This window comes from Sciurus vulgaris, assembly GCF_902686455.1.
Source record: "Sciurus vulgaris genome assembly, chromosome: 6".
NCBI lineage: Eukaryota > Metazoa > Chordata > Mammalia > Rodentia > Sciuridae > Sciurus > Sciurus vulgaris.
In genome coordinates, this window is record NC_136466.1 from 73634398 (window position 1) to 73653487 (window position 19090).

The window sequence follows — 19090 nt, forward strand, 5'->3', positions numbered from 1 at the left end:
TCTGGCAAGGACCTCATACTGTGTCATAACATGGCAAAAATGCAGAAGGTTAAATACACATATAGGGAAGACAAAACATGAGGTGGAGTAGGAATATAGCTCAGTGGCAGAGTGCTTGCTTAGTATGCACAAAACCCTAGATTTGATCCCTCGTATTGAAAATAAATAAATAAATAAAAGCAAGCCCAGGTAGCTTTGATGGATGCTGAGAAAGTGTCTAGTAGTAAAGTTACTGAAAATAGTTCACCTTGAGTAAAAAAGTGGGAAAAATCATTAGGGTAAAATATTAACTGATAAGTTATGATTAATGTTGAAAATGTGAGGATGTAACAACATCTTTTCATGAACACAGCAAGGAGCCACCACTGGAATAACAAGGACCAGCTGAAGCTGAATACACCAGATACGAGACAGGTTTTGAGGGTAAACCTGGAGTAAAGCAAAGAAAGCAGAAGTTTGGGGGTACTTGGGAGTTGGGGCATATCCTGGTTCCAAATGTGGGGAAAATGCCCTAGACCAGGCCAAAACCTATCTGATAAAGGAGAGCTAGACCACACTCAGTCAGGTTAAGCAGATGCTCAGAGGTAAGGGAGACACAAGAGGAATGTTCTAATTGAAGATCTCAGGTACCCAGTTGTGAATCATTGGATTGAGTGCCCTGATCAGCATGTTCTTCTCCTGGTACTACTACAGGCCTCCAGCACAGGAAGACCTTGATAATTGAGGTCTGCTGGATCAATCCCAGCTAAGGGAGCTGGGAATCAAGGCTATTTGGGTGGAATGGAAGGGGTTAGAAATGGACTTTAGCTATGAAGAAGTACAAGGGGGGCAATTAAAGCTCTAGGTGTGGTGGTACGCACCTGTGATCCCAGCAGCTCAGGAGGTTGAGGCAGGAGGATTGCAAGTTCAAAGCCATGCTCAGCAATTTAGCAAGGCCCTAAGCAACTGAGACCCTGTCTCAAAAAAATAAAAAGGACTGGGGATGTGGCTCAGTGGTAGCATCCCCAGATTAAAAAAAAAAAAAAAAAAAAAAAAAAAAAAAGCTCTGTGATGGCTAAGAATAAGAAGATTCTTCAGACACACAGGGAAAATTATAGTAGTTGAGACTTTGGAAGGTTATCTGGGTCATGCTCCACCTAATTCCTCACGGAAATCTTATGTCGGTGCATCTGAGGTCAGTCTAAGGAAAAGAGAAAACTGGTGAAAAACTAGAGTCATTGAGGGTATTTTGCTTAGAGAATAGGAGTGTTTGAAGGACTTGAAGTCATAATATGAGCTCCTAGAAGATGGCAGGCTTAAAAGATTGCAGTGTTAATTCAGAGTAAACATGAGCAAAGTCCTGTATGTACTTGGCCTAGGAAGGGATGGACTGGCTTCCTCCTCTCTGAGTCTTTCAAACAGGGAGCACAGTGTGCACACCTGTAATCCCAGTGGCTCAGGAGGCTGAGGCAGGAGGATAGTGAGTTCAAAGCCAGACTCAGCAACTTATCAAGTCCTTCAGCAACTCAATGAGACCCTGTCTCTAAAGAAAATACAAAATAGGACTGGGGATGTGGGATGTAGCTCAGTGGTTAAGTGCCCCTGGGTTCAATTCCTGGTACCAAAAAAAAAAGTCACCAAGCCGGTCACATATCTGTATAGGTACTTGAGAGTCTGAAAGGAATACGGAAATGGGTACTTTGGCATCTATATTTACTGAGGAATTAAACTCATGGTCAAATGATTATATGGTTTTGCTTTTGCTCTGAGCTCTAGTGAAATCTTTTCCTTTTCTTTTTTTTTTTTTTCTTTCTTTCTTTTTTTTTTTTTTGGATCAAATCCAAGTGCCCTTTAACACTGAGCTACCTCACCAGTTCTTTTTTACCATATTATTTCTTCAAGAAAAGGTCTTGCAAATTGCTGAGGCTGGCCTTAAACTTGCCGTCCTCCTGCATCTCTGGGATTACAGGCCTGTGCCACCACATTTGGCTAATCTTTTGCTTTGGTTGCCATTTCTTCATCACACTTTTTACCCTCAGATAGTGTCTTGGCATCTGGTGTACAAGACCTTTTCCCGTCATATCCCACCCACTTCCTACCTACATCACCACTTCCTCTACCCATAATCTCCCTGGTCCCTTACTACCAAGTGCATTTGAGGCCTCCCAGATCTTTGGCCTAACTCCCTCAGTGCTTTCCTTGGGATATTACACATCTCTTTCCTGAGGACCTTGAGAAAGGCAGACCACTAATTAGGTAGACTGCCCAGAGGCCTGGAGTCTAGACTTAACTCCTCTGCCATCTCCCTTAGGGACACTTTCCTCCTCCAGGTTCAGTTTTCCTCCTGTGTAAGGACAGCAGTGAGATTAGGTGGGTAAGAGCTCTCTTCCTGTCTGAAGGTCCTCAACCTTTCCTGAAAGCCCTTGCCCCAAGTCCTTGCTTTCATTCATTATCCCTCAACCTAGGTCTTTTGTCATCAGTAAGGAATATGAATAGTTTGTGAGTTCATTTTGGGATAGAAACTTACCCATTTTCCTCTGGATCTGTTTTTCTCTATGCTCTAAAATAAGCACCCCTTCCTTGACATCTTCTCTTGAAACTTTGACCTTTAATGTAGACCAGAATGGTTAGCTTTTTTTTCTTTGAGTAACCCTTGGAGAACCAGGATTCTGCCCTCCCAAATCAGCAGGAGTTGGTTAACCGCTTTATCATTCTAAGGAAGGCCTTTGCAAATCAAAAGTTAGGTTCTTCATTCTGGAGAAGGGCTGAGAAATAAGACTCTATTACTTGCAGAAGAGGGAGGAAACTGACACCTTTCACTGCATATGAATGGTAGTCCTTCCACAAAACTGTCAAGATGCTAGAGACTCTGGGCTCCTAGAGTGTGAATGGTTGTAAAAGAAAGAATTTGAATTTATGAGGTGACAGTTCTGAATTCAAATCTACAGCCCTTTGTTAACTTTACATTGAGGTGCTTTACCCTCTCTGAGACATTTTCCTCAGTAGCCAGGGGGGAATAATTGTAACTCTTAAACTTTTTTTTTTTTTTTTTTTTTTTTTTTTCTTTTTTGGTGCTAGGAATTGAACTTCGGGTTTTGCATATGCTAAGCACATGAATCAAGTGATCTCTTATGGACTTCTCATCTATACCACACAGTCCCTGATAATTGTAACTCTTTAACCCATTTTTTTCTCGTGGCCTCAAATGTGGAACACCTACAAAAACTTAAATATATTATAAAATATATAATTATATAGTAATACAATTATACAATCATATTATATTCTGTAAGAATACTAATACAATAATATGTAAACTTTAAATAATTTCCAACCTATTTTAATGCACTTATGTCAACTTTGTTAAAATATTAACAGAATTGAAGACTTAGGACTTAGTGGATTAATTGGATTGTTCTGAGGATTGAAGGAGATAATGTGTATCTATTAAGCACCTGGCACTTGGTCATGCCTGGCACTCAGTCACTCCCTTTCCATTGTGAGTCCCTTTCTGCCTTATGATTAGCAACTGGCAAGCTGTGAGGAGATCAGTGGCAGACCGTAGGAGACTCTGGGAACAGGCTTCAGGGTTTTCTTGGGAGTCCCTAATTCTGCCCACATCAAAGGTCAGATGGGAAAGAGGAAGAGAAGAAAGCAAGAAAGAAGAAGATTTGTAGGGGCCTGGCAAGCATATGCATATTTCTAGTCTAGATTGAGAAACTACAGGAGTCCATTCTCCAGGTGAGTCTGTTCCTGGGTTTACTGAAATATGGGTCTAGACTCATGGACGAAGTTTCCCTCATTGAGTTGACTCCTTTATCAGCAGGTTTTCAAGATCCACCATCAAACTGTGGCAAATCAGCCTGTATTGGGCCCTGAAACTATTGAAAATTGGGTTTTATTGTTCTGTCACCTTAATGATAGCAGCTTGTTAAGGATGAACCAAAAGGGAAGGGGTGTAGGGTTGTAACTAATGAATCTGAATGACTGAATGTCTTGGAATGAAACCCTGACAGGAACATGATGGATGTAGAGAAATCTGAATTCCTTTAGTTTGTGGCCCAGGATTCAAGTGAGAAGGTTGGTTGGTGTGATTGATTACTCTGAAGGTAAGATGGATGAGGATGAGAGATGCTTGGAAAAAGAGACTAGGAAACTATGAGCTTTGGGGAGTATCAGGCAAACTTATCATAGAATTCCCATTGCTCTGAGTGTGTGTGTGTGTGTGTGTGTGTGTGGTACTAGGGATTGAACCCAGGGGTGCTGTACCACTAAGCAACATCTCCGGCCCTTTTTATATTTTATTTTGCAAAATTGCCCCGGTGGGCCTCAAACTAATGATCCTCTTGCCTCAGCCACCCAAGTAGCTGGGATCACAGGTGTGTACCACCATTGCTGGCTTCTCTGGGTTTTCTTGGTGAAAATTTCTGATATAATTCTACAGTATAAACAAGGTTTGTTCTCCTGTAATGACCATTTCAGCAGGACAGCAGGGATGGTTTTGTTTCTAAAAATCCCCCTTAAAATTATTTGGCTATGTCAGCAAAGTCCTGGGGGAAATGTCCAAGCACCAGGTGCCTGAGTTCTTTGGATGGAGATTCTGTCAAGAATATGGGAGAATATGGGAGAAAATCCAGTTCATTTCTCCTGCACAGTGTCACAACTTTAGTTTCAGGGTGGTTACTTTGGCATTCGTGTTTATTGAGGGTTTAACCTCAAGATATATATATATATATATATATATATATATATATATATATATATAAAATTTTGTAGTTATAGATGGACAGAATGCCTTTATTTTTTATTTTGTTTTATTTTTATGTGGCACTAAGGATTGAATCCAGTGCCTTACACATGCTATTCTGCCACTGAACTACAACTCCAGCCCCAGGGTCCAATAATTTCACAGTTTTTTTTTGTTTGTTTGTTTTTTGTTTTTGTTTTGGTGCCGGGAATTGAACCCAGGGCCTTGTGCATGCTAGGCAAGCACTCTACCAACTGATCCATATCCCCAGCCCCCATGTCTTTACTTTTGTCTGCCAATTTCTTCAAAAATTTTACCCTTAGTTTTCTCCAGTTCCCCCTTCTACTACCATTATTCACCCCCCACCCCCAATCTCATACACACTTTCTTACTTTGTCATTGCTGCTGTGTTTTTTAACCTTCCTTGGAAAGGGAGACATAGAGGAAGTCTTTCATATCCTTGACATAAGCTGCAATTTTATGGATTTCTCATTGTCTGTGGTCTCTGACATCTGCGGTAGTTTTAAACGCACTAGATGTAATAGAGACCAGAATGGAATTTTAGGGCACCTGGCTATGTTTTCTGTTGAGATGCCCATTTCCTGAATGAAAATGTCACCTTCCTTATCACTAAAAAATAAATAAAGACCTTTATTTTTAGGTATTTAAAAAATAAAACTAATTCTAATGACAAAAATATTTGTTTATTGTAGGCAATTTTTTAAAGAAAAAAGTGGAAAAATGAAACAGGAAAATAAACCACACAAGTTTACTATTACATGATGGCAAATATTTTTGTATTTTTAAAAACAAATTGGAGTCATCCTGAACATGCTATTTAGTAATCATCTTTGTTAATACTATATGTTTTCCACGTTACTAAGGATTTTTCAAGAAAATTATTTTAGGGTTAATATTCCACTATAGGGGCATGATTTAAACAGTTTATCTTACTGTCAAACATTTAAATTATTTTCTGATTTAAAACAAGAAGCTGGGCATTTCTCCACTCTTTTTGATCGTCATTTTACTTGTTTATTCAACTTCCCCGCAGGCTACCAGGCCCTAGAAGACATAAGAGATTCTCAAGGCTGAGATATTCAGATTTAGGAAAGCGGTGACTGAGCCCCCAGGGCTCTTCATGGGAAACTACCCCTCCTCCAAAAATTCTCACTGGAGAAGATGTAGAAATGCAAATGAAGAAAGTGAAATCCACTACTCTCCTTGTTTCTTGCCCTGGGGCCCAGGCTTGGTGTACTGATACCCGAGGAAGCCCAAGTTAAAGGAGCAAACACACTTTGGGAATATGGTTCAAGTTCAAAGGACTACTTTAGTGCCCAAATTGCTTAAATGGCATTAAAATAACACTTTGTTAATCTGTGAATCTCTATTGTTTTCCTATTGGCCAATGCCTAGATCTCAACTTTATTATCTGTCAAAATTGAAATCAAAGGAATTGGATGTTTCTAGCTTTCCCATTAGCCTGATGGATAATTGGGAAACAGAAGCAGAGTTCCAATTCCCTTCCTGGTCCTAGGATTATCAAGGGGAGTTGTAAAAGGTCCCAGCTAGATATATGCTAGAAACATTTATTGCAAAATGCAGTTGAGTTCCCAATCTGGGAAAAAGACAAAGCGGATTTTTTTTTATAGCTCTCTGGTAGATCTTTATCTGATAAGTCAGAGTCACCTGTCTACATACTGTGACCATTCCCTCTCCTTGATACCAGAATGGTTTATGAGCTGAAAAAGCCCTCCTGATTTCCCTAGGCTTGGGTGGAGAGAACATTTAAAAAAGTGCATACTCAGGTGAAAAAAAAAAAAAAAAATCAACACTCTAAAAACCTCCCAGTAGGAGATAGGGTTTCTGCCTCATGTATCTGTAGGAATTTGCAGTTGGCCTTTCTGGACCTAGCCAGAATGTTAGAAGGTTGCTCCTTCAGGGATCTGAATAGAACTCTTTAATTTTTCGCTTCTATTCCCTCTGATTCTCAGTAGCACAGTTGGGTTGAACACAGTCTAAAACTTAAAGGAACAAATACTTTGAGGGTTCCTCTGGATATGGACCCCCGCACTAAACTCTCATTTTAGCAAGCTGATAATAAGTACAGACACAAATACCAGGAAGTAACTTGTAGGAAAGATTGGGTCTGCCCAGGTTAGGAGGCCCAGGTTTCAATATCAACTCTGCCAATATGCTGTATAATCTTGGGCCTCCATTTCCCCATCTATAGCAGATATCATGAGGATGACAGACTATCCCTGTGATTGTCCAATTGTTTTCCAGTCTTACTCTGTCCAAGAGAGAAGAGTTGTCACCCTCCACTGTCATGTAGCTGAACAAATCTGTTCATGCGGGGTGTTATCAGGCTCTCCCCTTGCCCCAGGTCTGGGCACTGCCTGGGGAGCGCATGCAGTAGTACTTGTTCACCACATGCCTACACTGGTCACACTTGACTGTGCAGCACCATTGGAATTTGCAGTTACAGCTGCTCATGGCCTCAGTTCTCCTTTCTTCCACCTGTAGCCCACACTCAGTGCACAGGTGCCCACAGCTACGTTGCTCCCACTTGGATGTGTTGTGACTTTTCTGCAGGCACTCACGACCCTCTGTGCCATAGATGCCCAGGCTGGAATTTCGAGTACAGTAGTCTGGAGATTCCTCTAAAAAGATCAGCTCAGCTTCTATGCTAGGAAGGAAGGCCTCAGTGGGAGCCCAGCAACCCTCAGCGCTGTTCCCAGCCCTTAGCTGCCGCTTATCCATCTCAATTTTCAGTGCCTGGTCATACTTGGCCTTTAGGTAGTTTCCCATCTCCCGGAAGTCAGCCAGCTGCAACCAGCACGTCTGGATGCTGCAGCTCCCGGAGATGCCATGGCATTTGCAGATCCTCTTCATGGTAGCTCTTACTGCCTTCACAGAGGAAAAAAAAAAAAAACAAAAACAAAAACAAAAGAGAGAATGGCTCTGGGGATGGAAGACCAATGGTTAGCAATTAAATGGACTATTTTAGAGCTGTGTTTCTTGGCTTTAGAGGAGAATCAGAATTATTGGGGAGACTCATAAAAATATTTGTCCCTGGACTCTACTTCAGATATTTCCAATGAGGCTATTTAGAGATTTAAGGGCCTGATACTGATGACTTTAAATCATCTTGGATGATTCTGATGAAGAGCCAGGCAAACGTTGAGAAGGTGACTAGAGTCAGGAAACCTAGGCCCCAGGCCCAACTCTATCACTTGACCATATTTCTCTATCTGCCCAACTGGAACAAAAATGGAATAAAATAGGGTCTGGAGCTAGGTGTGGTGTGCAAGTTTGTAATGCCAACTGCTGGGGAGGCTGTGAGGCAGGAGGATCAAAAGTTCAAAGTCAGCCTCAGCAACTTAGCAAGGCCCTTAGTCATTTAGTAAGACTCTATCTCAAAAATTAAAAAGGGCTGAATAAGTTACTCAGTGGTAAAGTGCCCTGAGTTCAAAACCCAGTACCAAAATAAATAAATGAATAAAAAATTAAAAATAAATAAAATCATGGTCAAAGAATACTTTGTAAATTATAGAGAAAATATGATCTTTGACACTGTAATTGTCTTGAAGTGGGGAACTAGAGTATTTGTGGTGGTTCAGATTTACCGTCCTGATCCTCTCTCAGAAGGAAGGAAGCTCCTAGAATCTGAATCTTTACACCCTCAAGGCAAGTAATTATCCATGATTCTACTTGTCTTGAAAATTTCTTCCCTCTGCCCTGGGCAACCACGACATCTTGGTACAGGTCCACAGGCAAATTTCTGTGATTTTGGCTATATGTCCAACTTGTTTCCAGATTCAAGTTCAGAATATTCCAGAGATTGCTACTCTGCCAGAAATCTGGAGAAGAGACACTCTCCCTCCCCAACCCCCAAAGCCTAGATAGTCCTAATCCTTTACAGCCCAGACTTTAGGACACAATAAATCCCTGTTAACGTCCTAGAATATACAGTTCAAATGATTAAAAATTTAAGTTATAGAAACAAGGCCTTGATTCTGTATTCTGTGTTCTCAGAAAACTGCCTATGGAGAGGACCCAGTACAATTTTCAGTGATAAGAGAACTAGCCTTGCAGATCTGAGTTCGTTGCCTTGGCTCTTATGCTTATTAACTGCATTGGTGCAGATAAGTCACTCAGTGAGGACTTAAAACTGGCTTGTTAATCAGAGAATGGGGACAGCTGTCCCCATTAGGTTAGGAGGATGAAACATGGGTATGAGACAGTTCTTGGTAAACTGTGAAGGGCTGTGCAGATGTGAAGCTGTTGCCAACACTGGCTGACTCCTATACCCACCAGCCTGCCGGCCCTGTTGTTGTGAAGATTCATCAGGGCTCTGGCATCCTTCCCCTTCTCCAAACTGTCCACAAAGAGTTTGGAGATCCTTTCCCCAAATTCCACATTGTCGCTGCAGCCTCCCCAGATCCAGCCATGGCCTCCTACACATAAGGAAAGAATAAATTCTGCATACAGCTCCCTGCTAAGGCCCAGAAGAAGAGTCAGTCTTTTTGACTGACACAGCCAAACCATCCCCAAGAACCCTAGGAGGGTGTAGAGCTTTAATGAAAGGTGAGAGAGAAAATGATGGTGCTTGGGGAAAGTGAGGGAAGTCCTGCTCCCAAAGTCAATTTAAGGCATTTCCCAGCTCTAGGAAATAAGTCTTCTATACCCACAGTACATGTAGGTGCATGGGGCCAGCCTAGATGATCTCAAAGGTTAATAGCAGCTCAAATATTCTGGATTTCCACACCATTATCCTTTAGTGGTCTTAGAGTCATTTTCTCCCTCATCAGTGACAAATCTGAACAAGTTTCTTATGTGGTCCGCAAATAGCTGTGTAGCTCTGGGTTGTGGACAAATCATTCCAATACCTGGGTTACCTTTAAACTGTCTTTAGTCTTCTCATTCCAGTCTTTGTTGATTTTAGAGATACTTGCCAATCTCTGGACTCATGGATCAAGACTCAACTTTCAGGAGAGTCTAGGTCCAGGAGCCCCCATGACTTGGGTTGGGGGGTGCTGGAGTCTAAGGGTTTAAGGAGCTGTGTCCCTCAGCCTTTCCCTGAACTTTAGCCGGCTGTGCAGTTTCTCACCTCTCCTCACCCCTGTTGGAAAGTCCAGCTTTTACCTGTTTTTCCATTTTTTGACTCATCACAGCCACAGTTTTCAAAGTCACCCATGCTACAGTTCTTGGTGATGGTGTACATGACTCCGGCAGAGCTGATGGCATGAATGAAGGAAGTCTCTCTGGTGGCTTTGGAGAGAAAGAGGGAAATAACTAGGAGCTTGGACTGATGACCTGAAGCAGAGGCCTTGAAAACACAATGCTCTTTTGTTCTCCTCGCCCCTGCCTTCTTAGGAAGATGCTCTTCTCCTAGGAAACAATGCATGTCTTTCCAGCCTCTTCACATCATCCAGTCAGGAATGAGCATCCCCATGCTACAGATGGGGAAGATGGAGCCAAGACATAGAACGATAAGACGAAGACCACGCTCCAGTTGTGGTGTTGGGATCAGAACCCTGCTGTCCCAAAGTCCAGCCTAGAGCCAGGTGTCATGGCACATGCACATCCCAGTGACTCAGGAGGCCTTGAGGCAGGAGAATTCCTAGTTCAAAGGAGCCTCGGCAACTTAGTGAGTGGCTTGGGAGCCAATTAGCAAGATCCTCTCTCTAAAAAATAAAAGAAGGCTGAGTAGGGGCTGGGGTTGTGGCTCAGTGGTGGAGTACTTGCCTGGCATGTGTGAGGAACTGGGTTCAATTCTCAGCACTACATATAAATAAATAAATAAAATAAAGATTCATTGACAACTAAAAAATATATTAAAAAAAAAAAAAAAAAAGCCTGGGTATAATGCTCAGTGGCTGAGCACCCCTGGGTTCAATCCCCGCTACCAAAAAGAAAGAAAAACTGAAGTCCACCCTAGACCTCTGTCCACTAGCCACTGTTGCTGGCAGTGGGCAGTGAGACTCACGTCCACAAAGCTAACTTAGGAAACAGAGAAGGTCTGGGTGCAGGGGTGCATGCCTTTCATCCCAGAGGCTTGGGAGGCTGAGTAGGAGGATTCCAAGTTTGAAGCCAGCTTCAGCTACTGAGCGAGACCCTAAGTAACTTAGCAAGACCCTGTCTCAAAATAAAAAATAAAAAGGGCTGGGGACATAGCTGAGTGGTAAAGTGCCCCAGGGTTCAATCCCGACCAAAAAAAAAAAGAAAGCGGGGGGGGGGGGGGGGGGGGGGACTTGTTCTTTCTGATCTTGAATCTCTATTCCTATAATAATCATAATCATGTGGCTTTCATTACTGAACTCTTATCTTGTTATACTCTTCACAAACACCATCACATTTCATTTCCATTTATCTATATTCTATCTATATACACCATGGGAAGTTAGTTCTTTTTGCTCCCATCTTCTCTATTGCCTTTCCCCTCAACTCTTCTCAGGCAAACTCTATTGTTTCTACAAAAATGACTTTTATGCAAACTATTGCACACAGTTATAAGTGCACATGCACACATAACACACACACACACACACACACACACACACACACAAGCCCACCTGAGGCAAAATTTGATATGATCTTTCAGTTTTACTATTGCTGGGATTTTTAAGATAGGCAGATGGAAAACTCCCTCAGGGGCTGCAAACAAAGAGCCCTTTTGTCATTTTTTAAAAATTATTTTTAGTTGTAGATGGACATAATACCTTTATTTTTTTTATTTATTTATTTTTATGTGGTGCTGAGGATCGAACCCAGTGACTCACACATGGGAGGCAAGCTTCACCGACGAGCCACAGCCCCAACCCTCCCCATTTTTATTTCACGTAAATCAGTGAATTATGTACAAACACATGAATACAGGCATGCACTAAAAATATAATTTCTTACATTTTTTAATGAGACACCTCTAACCACCTCATTCAATCCTTAGAATACTCCTGATTGGCTAAATAGAGCTGGTCTTACTGATTCAAATGACAAAACTGGAGTTGAGAGAGGGAAAGTAATTCACTCAAGGTCACACAGCAAGGACATGGCAGGTCAACAGATCACCAGCCACTTTCTCATTTCTCTGTGCACACATAATTACATATGCTGCAAGCCCACCTCCATACACAGGTACCCCCGTACAGGTGTGCTGTCACACAAACTTACCACTTCTCAGTCTGTTGTGGGTGGAGAGCTGGAGAGCATTTTCAGGGCAGTTCCAGCGTTCCCAAGCAAACTGGAACTTACACTCCTCGATGCCACTCTGGGCACCCAAGGCCACACTGGTAGTATAGGTCAGATAGGCCTGGTCAGGGGAAAAGGGCTGTGAGCTTCTGCCCAGTGCAGGTCATCTGGGGTTGGGGGAGCAGGAAGGACTCCAATGGGCTAGTTCTCCACTAAGAAACAATACTGGGTCTCTGGGGGAAGGGGTCTGGTACTGTCTCCCCCACACTTCTTTTCTTTCCCCAGAAGATTTTCCTTAGGAACTCCAAGGGTAAAAAACAGGAGTCAGAGACCATCCTACCTTGGGGCCTGTTATCAGGAAATTGTTCACTGACCTATCAAAAAAGAAAAAGTGAGACAGAGGTGAATGGGATGAGATAATGGGGGCTTCCTTGGAGGTATAGGAGGAGTAAGGGAAAGGACTTACCAGGCAGAGGCATCAAAAGTAGCACAGCCTATTCCCATGGTTACCCACAGAATGAACAAGTCCCCCATGGCCCTGCCTACCCTCAGGGGACCAGGTCCAGCTCAGGGCCAAGTGCAGAGAAGTGAGAAGAGAGCAGAGTCTTACTCAGTATTTAAGTGAGCAAATTCTGAATGGCCAAGGGGGAAAAATCAACAGCTCTTCTCATTTGTTCCTCAGGGCAGGGCTGCAGGAGTCCCAATAAGGGATTAGAGAGGAGGGACTCAGTCCAAAGCCTTCAGTGAAGCCCCGCCCCTGCCCAGCCCTTCTTCCCTCCCAGAGTGCTGAAGCTGTTCTCCTACCCTTGAGGTTCATTTCTCTGTAAGTTAGTTTGTCTCTTCCTGCTTAGGGACCATTTCTCAGAATCTTGTAGCCTGGAACAGCCTAGGCAAGTCCAGGAAGTCCCTTGGAGCTACAGTGTCTTCATCTGTCCGTGAGACCTCACTCTTGCCCTGCTTTCCTCCCCAAGGTATTAATAATCATAGAGGAACTCTGTTTTGGGGATCCCTCCTACTCGTTTACCCAAACAATTGAGTGCAGTCGACCCTACCTCTTCTTTTGAGGACTATAAGGTGATGGAATTATGGTACCATGGAGCAGAAATATTTCAGAGCCCATCTTGGCAACAGTCCCTTTTACTACATTCTACCAAAATAAGTTCTGATAAATTTTCTTCATTCCTAGTAGGTATAGCCTTTGTATCTTAGAGTGAGGTCTGTAGCTTGTTAATTGCTTATATACCTGAGAATCAAACTTTGGGCTACCCAGGGCTATATTTTAAAAGACAGATGACTTTCTTTGTGATACTGATACCACTTATTTTTGAGGGACGAGGGGAAGACGGGCAGGATTTTCTGGGGATTGAACCAGGGCCTGAGCGTGCTTTACCACTGAGCTACACCTGCAGTCCTCTTCTTTGTTCCTAAGGTTTCAGCGACTTAGGCAAGAATCTGTCTTTTAGATTCACTTTGTGTTCTCAGAACATGCCCCTATGAATGAAGGAAGGAAGGAAGGAATGGAAGGATTTGTGGCCTGTAATAGAGACACTTGGCACCACTAGGCAGGGTTGGGGACTGCGTGAAGGGCTAGAGGTCATTCTTAGTTGGTGAGGCTCTTTCTCAGGATTGGGGAAGGAAACTAGAGTACTTCAGAGGAAAACACAGACGGGAAGTCACAGTTCTGACTCATTGTCCTGTGACCATCATAGTATCCAGATCACTTCCCAGCACCCTGGAACTGGTACAGAGATCCCTCCACCAAAGGAGTTCCAGGGACCAAGGAGTTCCCAGGCCTTTTGAGGGTAGTGCACTCAAAGTATGGGCCAGAAATGGTATCAGTCTGCAACTCATTATTGTCTTTCTGTGATAAGATAAGCACTGAAATAGAATTGATCATAAAATGTATAGTAATATGATGGAATAATTTTAAATATGTTGGACCTAATAATAAGATACTTGGATTTCAACCTGTGTGTGGCAGCACATACCCGTAATTTCAGTGACTCAGAAGGCTGAGGCAGGAGGATTACAAATTGGAGGCCAGCCTGGGCAACTTAGTGAGATCCTGTCTCAAAAAATAAAAAGTGGTAGGGCTGTAACTCAGTGGTAGAGCACCCTGGGCTCAATCCCTAGTATAAGGGTAGGGCTAAGGGTAGAGGAGAGAAATTTGGGCTCCCTTTTTTTTAAAAAAACATTTTAAAATTTTGGTACTGGGGATTGAACCCAGGGGTGCTTTACCACTGACTCACATCCCCAGTGCTTTTTAAAAAATTAATTAAATTAATTAATTTATTTTCACATGTGGTACTGAGGATAGAACCCAGGACCTCATACATACTAGGCAGGTGCTCTACCACTGAGCCACAACCCTGGCCCCCCAGCACTTTATATTTTTTTTTTATTTTGAGACAGGGTCTCACTGAGTTGCTTACAGTCTTGCTAGGTTCCTGAGGCTGGCCTCAGACTTGTGATCTTTCTGCCTCAGCCTCCCAAGTTGCTGGGATTACAGGTGTATCACCATGTCTAGCTGGGCTCCCTATTATGTATGCTTTTATTCTGTTTCATTTGTCTTGAAGGGTGACTGGACTTTGCCTCCTAGGCCCTGTAAGTTCTGGTCCTCCAGTTGCTTGTTAACTTCTTTGCTTGGTAAAAAGAGACATGCCAGACTTGAGTCATTGGGAAAAGACCCCTGAGACACTACAAGACAATATCCTTGATCTTCCCAGTCAAGAATCTAATGTTGGGCTGGGGCTGTACCTCAGTGGTGAAGTGCTTGCCTAGCATGTGTGAGGCACTGGGTTAGATCATCAGCAACACTTAAAAACAAACAAAATAAAGTTTTATATATATATTAAAAAAAGAATCTTAATGTTGGGCTGGGTTTATGACTCAGTGATGGAGCACTTGCTTAGCATGCATAAGGCCTTGGGTTTGATCCCCAGCATTGTAGAACAGTGGGGTGTGTGTGTGTGGGGAGAATCTCACATTTAACTTTTACTTCTTAAAATAGTAGGATTGGTTTCTATGCCACTCAATGGGGTCAGAACAGGGTTAGTGATAACCCTAATATGGTCCTCTGCATTCACTTCCTATGTATGAGTGATTCGTCTTGTCTTTCTGTGTCCCATATAACACCTGGAATTTAGTAGGTACTCTATAAAAACTTTCTTCCATTTTCTAGAGAGCAGAGAGATAGGAAGTAGGGGTTTTGTGTTTGTACAAACTCTGTACTTGCTCCTGCTCAGATTCTCTAAAGATCATGTAGTTTCTTAAATGGAACTGAGGATGTCAAAGGAAGGCCTCTACTCTAGGTAGGAACACTGAACTTTGCTCACTAATCTGTTGTGTGGTCTTAAGGAAGTTACTGACCACCATGTAGACTCACTTTCTTCACCTGTAAAATGAGGGAGTAGCAGAAATGTTGAACATTGAATGACCCCTAAAGCCTTCCCTAGCTCTCTTACATATTATAATCCTAATTTTAAGATTTGCAGAATTTATTAATCTCAGAGGTGATTGTAGACTGGAAATGAGGAAATCATCCTTCTCAACTGTGAGCAAAGAAGACTAATGCACCTTTGAATCCTGCAGTTGGCCATCAGATACACCTTTAAAAAGGGTACCTGGAGGACAACTAATGCCTTCTTTAGAGTCCTCTCATTTGTGTGTGTGGTGCTGGGGATTGAACTCAGGGCCTGAATGAATGCTAGGCAAGTGCTCTACCACTGAGCTACACCCCCAACCCTTCCTCATTAGCTTTTAAGCCATGAACAAACTCTTGATTTCTCTCTTCCACAAATGGAAATCTGGAGCTTGAACACCAGAGCAGAAGATGACATTGGAGATATAACAGGCCAAATAGTGTTTCTGAAGTGGTGGTGTGCTTGTAAATGTTTAACCACCCGCTATGGTGTGGTGGGGGCCAGACTGGTTGCATTTTCTTATTATCATGGTGCAAATACTTCCTCTATGGCTGATTTCAAATTACTATTTGAAATTACTATTATTACTATTATTATATTATATATAATATATATAATATTATTATTATATTATCATTATATTATTTTTATTAAATTACTATTACTATTATTACTAATGTGGACTTGGCGTCAAGATGCACAGTAGCATATCACGTAACATTTCTCTCATGTAGCTATAAATAATCCCAATTGTTTGAATAATAGAAAAAGGTAGCAAAATAATTAGGAAATGATCAATTTTGAGTATTATCTTTGTTTTTATAATAATTTACTTACTTGTAAATTTGTACAATTTAAATTTTAATGATATATGCATTTAACAACCAGTTTGCAAAAGTCCTGAAATTATAACAGTTAGCTCCTAGGAGCCGATACAAGTAGCCTTCTGCAGGCACATCGCTGGATCCCAGTATCTTCCCTCTAGGCCACCACCCATGAAGTGCATATTTTCCTGTGGCATTTAACATCAAACAATTGTTTGTTCCAGTTGTTCCAGAAAGACCCAGGTCCATAAGTCTTTCTGTCTGCCTTCAAGAAGTTTCATGTCTGGTAAACAAGAGATAAGGTATGTGTCCATAATGTAGGGCAACAAACGTTAAGTGGACTAAAATGAATAAGCGCATGCGTGTCTTTCAAGGCATTCACAGAGCTAGGAAGGGGGCATGCCCGGGTAAGCCTGAAGCCCCTTTCCATCTCTAATGTTCTAGGAAAATGAGAGTCCAGGAGTCCTAGGGAAGCACTGGGGTTGTAATCAGTGAGGAATAGAGTCACCCCAGCTTCAGGAATCATAGAGGCCATTCATGGAACCATGGTATCTCTGAGCCAGAGAGTCCCATTTTATGAGGAGGAAACTGAGACAGAGAGGGAGGCTTACTGAGGGTCACACAGTGAGTTTCAGCCAAAACAGCCTGCATCCCACCATTCTGGTTTGCCCAGGATTGAGAGGTTTCCTGTGACGTGTAGGATTTTTGGTGCTAAAACCAGGAAAGTCTTGAGCAAACTGGGATAGTTGGTGATCCTACAATGAATCCCAGGCCAACGCTTCTTTCCAACTGTACACTCTCACTAAACTTCTAAAATCTTTGGTTCTGCCACATTTCTTTTCCAGGTTCTTTGCAGGACTTGGAGCCTATAGGGCTGCTTAGTCTGTGGAGCAAGTGGGGGAAGAGTTGGGAGGGAATGTAAAGGGGTGGGGGGTGGAGGTGACTGGAGAATGTCAGAAGAGAAAGAGATAGGATTTCTGACTTTTTACACTTCTCTGCTAATTAGATAAGGAGGTGGGGAAGGGCAAGAATGAGCCTCCATGCATATTCTATTGAGCTGTGACAATGAACAGAGCTTAGGGATTTTCAGTCTCTGGTCTTCATCCTCCTCTCTGGAAGTTTCCCACCCCCTGGGGATACCTGACTTCCAGTCCAAATGCCACAGCTGCTTGAGCTCCTGATCCTCCCTTTGGTCTCCTTAGTTTAGCCTCAGTGACTTGCCAAGTTCCCCAACAGTATGCCCAGAGAAGAAAGAGGGAAATACTTCAAGTTTTCTTTTTAGATCCAAGATTCCAGGTGTGAAGAGGGAAACAGGAGGCAGTGGGTGGCCTGTGGAACACATGGACTACCGAGAGTTGGGGTACATGAGGGACTCAATCTGCAAGCCATGACTAGATCTGCTTCATGTTGGAGAGTGTTTCCTTCATCAGTCCTGAAGTTGCTTGGGGCTAAACCTTGTCAGTCTCAACCACACAAGGATCTCCTCAAGGATAGGGACATCTTCTCTCATCAGACTGAGGTGCCAAGATGACAGAGGTTACTCCCTATTAGTCTAGGAAGGGTTGGAGTGGAAAGGACTCATCCAAGGAGAGGTTTCAGTTTGTTAAAAACCTCTATTATCGTTTTTATTCCCTCACTGTTTTAAACCCCCATTTCTAGACTCTGGATGGGATGCAGAAGTTCTCAGTTAGGAAGAAAGTGTGGAGCTGGTGGTGGGATTTTTAATTTTCATAGAAATTTGTGTGTATGCATCCATTTATTTATTTATTCCCAAAATGTTCATGTACTGAGTTAGGCCAATACTCAATGCTTCCAGATCCAAGATGAGTTAGGAGATATTTTTACCTGGCGTGGCTCTAACTCTGGTCTGAGAGAAGCTTAAACAAATAAACAGTTTATAACTGGACAGTGAAATAAGTTCTCTGGACAAGTTGGAAAGGGAGTGGAGATGATGAAATTCTGTAGAAGAGGATTTTTGAGTGAGACCTGCCATCTGGTGGCAGTAAGCGGTGCAACAGGTTCTTTATTGCCAGGCTGTGGGATTCATTACTGGAATTTTAGCCTTTATTGAGTGACTGGCACTGATGCAGGCATAACAGTAAAGCTTATAAAGTGATTGTTGGCCTTGAAAAACTTGTAATGTGCTAATGGATATAGGGCATGATTTAAAAAGTTATAATTTAAGCAATACACATTAGAATGTGTATGAAAAACCTGTTTTTATTTATTTATTTGTTCTTTTTAGTTATACATGACAGCAGAATTCATTTCAATGTAATTATTCAAGCATAAAATAAGAAAGCCTAGTTTTAAAAAGGGATTCTTGCCAGGCATGGTAGTGCACGCCTGTAATTCCAGAGATTTGGGAGGCTGAGGCAGGAAGTTTGAAAATTCAAAGCCAGTCTCAGCAACTCAGTGAGGCCCTAAGCAATTTAGGGAGATGCTGTCTCAAAATAAAAAAAATAAAAATGAAAATGTAAAGGGCTGAGGAGGTAAAGAAGAGGGGAGAACCCTCCCTGGAACAACAAAAGTCATGTGCATCCTCCAGTTCAGCCCCTGTGTCCTGACACTGTTGCCACCAGGCCCAAGAGAAAAACTGAAGGGGATGCTAAAAGAAATGAAGCCAAGGTGAAGGATGAACCACAAAAATGGTCCACAAGGTTGTCTGCTAAACCTGCTCCTCTAAAGCCAGAGCCCAAGCCTAAAAAGGCCCCTGCAAAGAAGGGAGAGAAGGTATCCAAAGAGAAAAAAGGAAAAACTGATGGAAGGAAAAACTGGCAACGATGGGAATACCCTGCAGAAAATGGAGATGCCAAATAGACCAGGCACAGAAAGCTGAAGGTGCTGCAGATGCAAAGGGAAGTGTGTGCATTTTTGATAACTGTGTACTTCAGGTCACTGTATAGTTTAAAATATCATTTTTA

General features: G+C 42.4%; 1 protein-coding gene and 1 pseudogene across 2 annotated transcripts; one reads left to right on the forward strand and one right to left on the reverse strand.

Annotated features, from left to right (window-relative positions):
- Positions 1-6504: 6504 nt before the first annotated feature.
- Positions 6505-12591, reverse strand: WNT8A (Wnt family member 8A; the record flags this gene model as incomplete). The annotated part of the gene is given in 9 exon segments (XM_079145798.1): positions 6505-7636; positions 9044-9186; positions 9875-10000; positions 11903-12041; positions 12261-12294; positions 12387-12487; positions 12491-12526; positions 12530-12576; positions 12579-12591. Coding segments are annotated over 9 exon segments (1185 nt in total). The 3' UTR covers positions 6505-7090.
- Positions 12592-16565: 3974 nt separating this feature from the next.
- On the forward strand, positions 16566-19072 carry LOC306664326 (non-histone chromosomal protein HMG-17-like; annotated as a pseudogene). The gene is made up of 2 exons: positions 16566-16573; positions 18749-19072. The product of its transcript is annotated as a non-histone chromosomal protein HMG-17-like (transcript).
- Positions 19073-19090: the final 18 nt, after the last annotated feature.